The sequence below is a fragment of the Mustela nigripes genome, chromosome 7 (assembly GCF_022355385.1).
Source record: "Mustela nigripes isolate SB6536 chromosome 7, MUSNIG.SB6536, whole genome shotgun sequence".
NCBI lineage: Eukaryota > Metazoa > Chordata > Mammalia > Carnivora > Mustelidae > Mustela > Mustela nigripes.
The window spans coordinates 126,056,293-126,059,493 of NC_081563.1; the positions used below are offsets into that span (position 1 = coordinate 126,056,293).

The 3,201-nt window shown below is 43.3% G+C and overlaps 1 protein-coding gene across 1 annotated transcript; it reads right to left on the reverse strand.

Annotated features, from left to right (window-relative positions):
* Positions 1-808: 808 nt before the first annotated feature.
* WFDC9 (WAP four-disulfide core domain 9) lies at positions 809-2,956 on the reverse strand. The gene is made up of 3 exons (XM_059407699.1): positions 2,860-2,956; positions 1,371-1,569; positions 809-839 (listed from the first exon to the last, which is right to left on the reverse strand). Exons 1-3 carry the CDS (start codon positions 2,954-2,956, stop codon positions 809-811), a joined length of 327 nt encoding a protein of 108 aa, XP_059263682.1.
* Between the last annotated feature and the right edge of the window lie 245 nt (positions 2,957-3,201).

Genomic DNA, 3,201 nt, shown 5'->3' on the forward strand with positions numbered 1-3,201 from the left:
AAAAAAAAAACAGATGAATAATTCTGGGAACTCAGAGTGCCCACCCTGAGAGCAGGAATGCCTTGTTTAATGCTGGGGGTGGGGGTGCTTGTTCCATTGGAGAGTGGTATGAAGGCCAGGGTCTTGGGTCTTGTTGAGGAGTTTGGCTTTGCATAAACACACAGTTCAGAGACTGCCATGAGTTCACCCTATCCTGCTTTCTGTTGACCTTGGGCATACAGTTAGACTGTATTTCCCAGTTTCCTTTGTAAATAAGAGGACCCTATGACTACATTAGGGAATAGAATTTGGATGGAAACAGAGCTCCACCTCTAGGCCTGGATATTAAAACCCTTCTGTAGGAGCCTTCATGCTGCCCATTCATTCTCCCATCTGCTGGCTGGATGCAGTCAAGTCCCTGAGAGGTGATAGAGTTATAGACAGAAGGATTTAGGGTCCTTGAATCATGCATGGTATGGGGGTTGTTCACCAGCCACTTGCAATGTAGTGTATTTGAGTGAGAACAAACTTTTGCTCTGTTTACTGAGATTTTTATAAATCTCTGCATTTTTGCTACAGGTATGAGTCTATTGACTAATATATAAGTCTAACAGGGAAGGAAGAGTTGGATAGGAACAACTGTTGGTGATCATAAAGAAAGAAGGAAACCACAGTGGTGAAGTAAAAAACAATGCAGAGCCCTCGGGTTGGTTATCAGTTTATTTGGCAGAGACTTGAGCCTTCTCAGGATAGAGGAATCAAGGGGAGAATGGAAAAATCTTCAGTCAGGCAAGTGAATAATCCAACAGGAATCTAGGGAGCACTCTTCTTAGACTACACAGTCATCCTCTAACCCACACCTAGAAGTTTAACATGGATTTAAAAGGTTCTCTGGAAGAGACAAGTGAAGGGGTTAAAATCATGGATCTCTGAGGACATCCATTCCCAAACTTAATAACACCCCAACCCCTGTCAATGGGAAGAGACAGGTGTTACCCATTTTAAGCAATTTTTCCCAAGAGATTTGCCAATTGGGCAGTTAGGTAGAGGTGGGGTCTCTTTGGGCCTGCTTGGGACAAGGGGCCAAAGGAGATACCAGACCAAAGAGGCAACAGTCAGGGCCTTGGACAAAGGAGGGATGAACAAACTGATGGGTGACCCTCCGGGGGAACTGAGTGAAAATGAAGGAAGAAAAGTGGAGCCCCCCACATTGATGTCTTGGGTTTTTTGCCTTGAATGGCAGCTAGGTATGGAGATAAGAGGACATTGTCTTATGCTGCCTGTTTCTTTGACCAGGATTTGGGTATATCTATTCCATGTCACAGCTTCAGAATGAGGGTGACCAGCCGTAAGGATGTTCATGTACAACCTTCCCAATCTAGCCAACTCACCTATTGTCCAAACAAACGTTTCCACAGAAGGTCCAACAGCATGTATGATTGAGAGATAAACACTCCAATAATTTAGTGCACCTCTTCGCACAATACTTTAATGGAGGCTGTACCCAGCACTGCTCAGTGACTGTTCTTCCAACTGGAATGAGATGGTAGATGGTAGACAATGGTAGGTGGTAGATCCATTCACCCATGACTTAGAGAAGAAACCCATCTCAAGCTTAACAATTCCTGAGCTCTGAAACCTGAGCTTAAAGTCACAAACAAAACATTTGTCTGCATTTTAAGGAAATCCTTTCCTTGAATTCTAGCTGTCTTTTCACAGGAAACTGTTCTTGCATCTCATGTCTTCCCTCTTTCCACATGTCCCCACAGAATTGCAGGCCTTTGGGCCCTCCCAACCTCCCTGAAGATAGGGCCTGGGGACAACCTCGCCATCTATGACACCACCCCACATCTATTTTCACTGGACTTTGGATTTCAGGGATGGCAATATTGTCTAGCTCCACTTTCTATAACCAATTTACAGGATGGAAAACTCGGCTGGGGGAGAATGGGTACCTATTCTTCCTCTTGTCTGCTTGCTCCCATGCTCATACCACTAAGCACTCAGCCTCTCCGCAAATTCCATCTCTTTTACTGGCCCACAACTCTCTCTTCATTATCTCAGTTTTATCATCTGACCCCAAACTTTGACTCCTAAGGATTCCTTTTATTATTATTATTGTGTTATGTTAGTCACCATCATTAGTTTTTGATGTAGTGTTCTATGATTCATAGTTTGCATATAAAACCCAGTTCTCCATGCAATCTGTGCCCCCCCTTAAGACCCACCACCAGGTTCATCCATCCCCCCACCTACTCCCTTCTAAAACTCTGTTTCCTGGAGACCACATTCTCTCATGGTTCATCTCCCACTCCAGTTTCTCCCCCATCATTTTTCCCTGCTCCTAAGGTTCTTCATGTTTTCTTAATGTTCCACAAATAAGTGAAACCATATGATAATTTACTTTTTCTGTTTGACTTATTTCACTTAGCATAATCTCTTCCAGTCCCATCCAAATTGATGCCCTTTTTTGTCTTTTCCATTTTTTCATATTCTAAAAGAGACTTCCCTTCCAAGTAAATAATATTTCTCTTTTGGTATTCATCAAAGGCACAGAGATTTGAAAATATGGGCTCAAGGGAAAGCTCTGTGTTGGTGTTTCCCCTGCCTAAGGTAGTCTAACATTAGAAAATTTCACTTCTTGCTAGCTTTTGGGATGGACTTATAGACTAAACTATGTTCCCTTTCCGTATACCCATTATCACTTTCAGCTCAGACTGGGAGCTGGTAAGGCACCACATAGGGAACATCCAACCTAAATCTTTTTTGGATGTCTCTGTTTTAAAGAGGGTTGGGATCCAGGAAAGTTGGTCCCAGTATCACTTACACCAGAAATCCCAGGCCTGGGTGGCCCCCCTCTTCCTGTGTCATACCACCTACAAAAAGTCTTGTTCTTGAGGCCTCCCAGCACAGGCAGAAGCATCACAACCCTATAGATGAGCATGATAAGTAGGAGAACCCAGGGCTTCACAGTCATCTCTCTGTGTGTTTGGGTTAGACTTTGTCAGAAGATAGGTCTTCTCCAAGTGCCACTAGACGTAGAACAGAAATTAAAGAGGCTAGCATCAGAAAGAGAGAGAAAGTGCTTGTGAATATTGGATTATTCTTTCTCCTACTTCTTTTCACCCCCTGGCACCTAACAACATATCAAATTAGCCATTGTCTTCCCCAAGCTATTTCCCCATCTCAAATTATATGCCACTTCCTTTGCAAAATTATTCT

Bases quoted from the DNA above. Each gene is read 5' to 3' on its own strand.
- WFDC9 (XM_059407699.1), bottom strand. From the start codon at position 2,956: ATGACTGTGAAGCCCTGGGTTCTCCTACTTATCATGCTCATCTATAGG. The intron at 1,570-2,859 runs GTAGGTGGTATG...TTCTTCTCTAAG, and splicing joins CCTCAAGAACAAGACTTTTT to TCATGGGTGAATGGATCTAC. The intron at 840-1,370 runs GTGAGTTGGCTA...TTAAACTTCTAG, and splicing joins AACGTTTGTTTGGACAATAG to GTGTGGGTTAGAGGATGACT.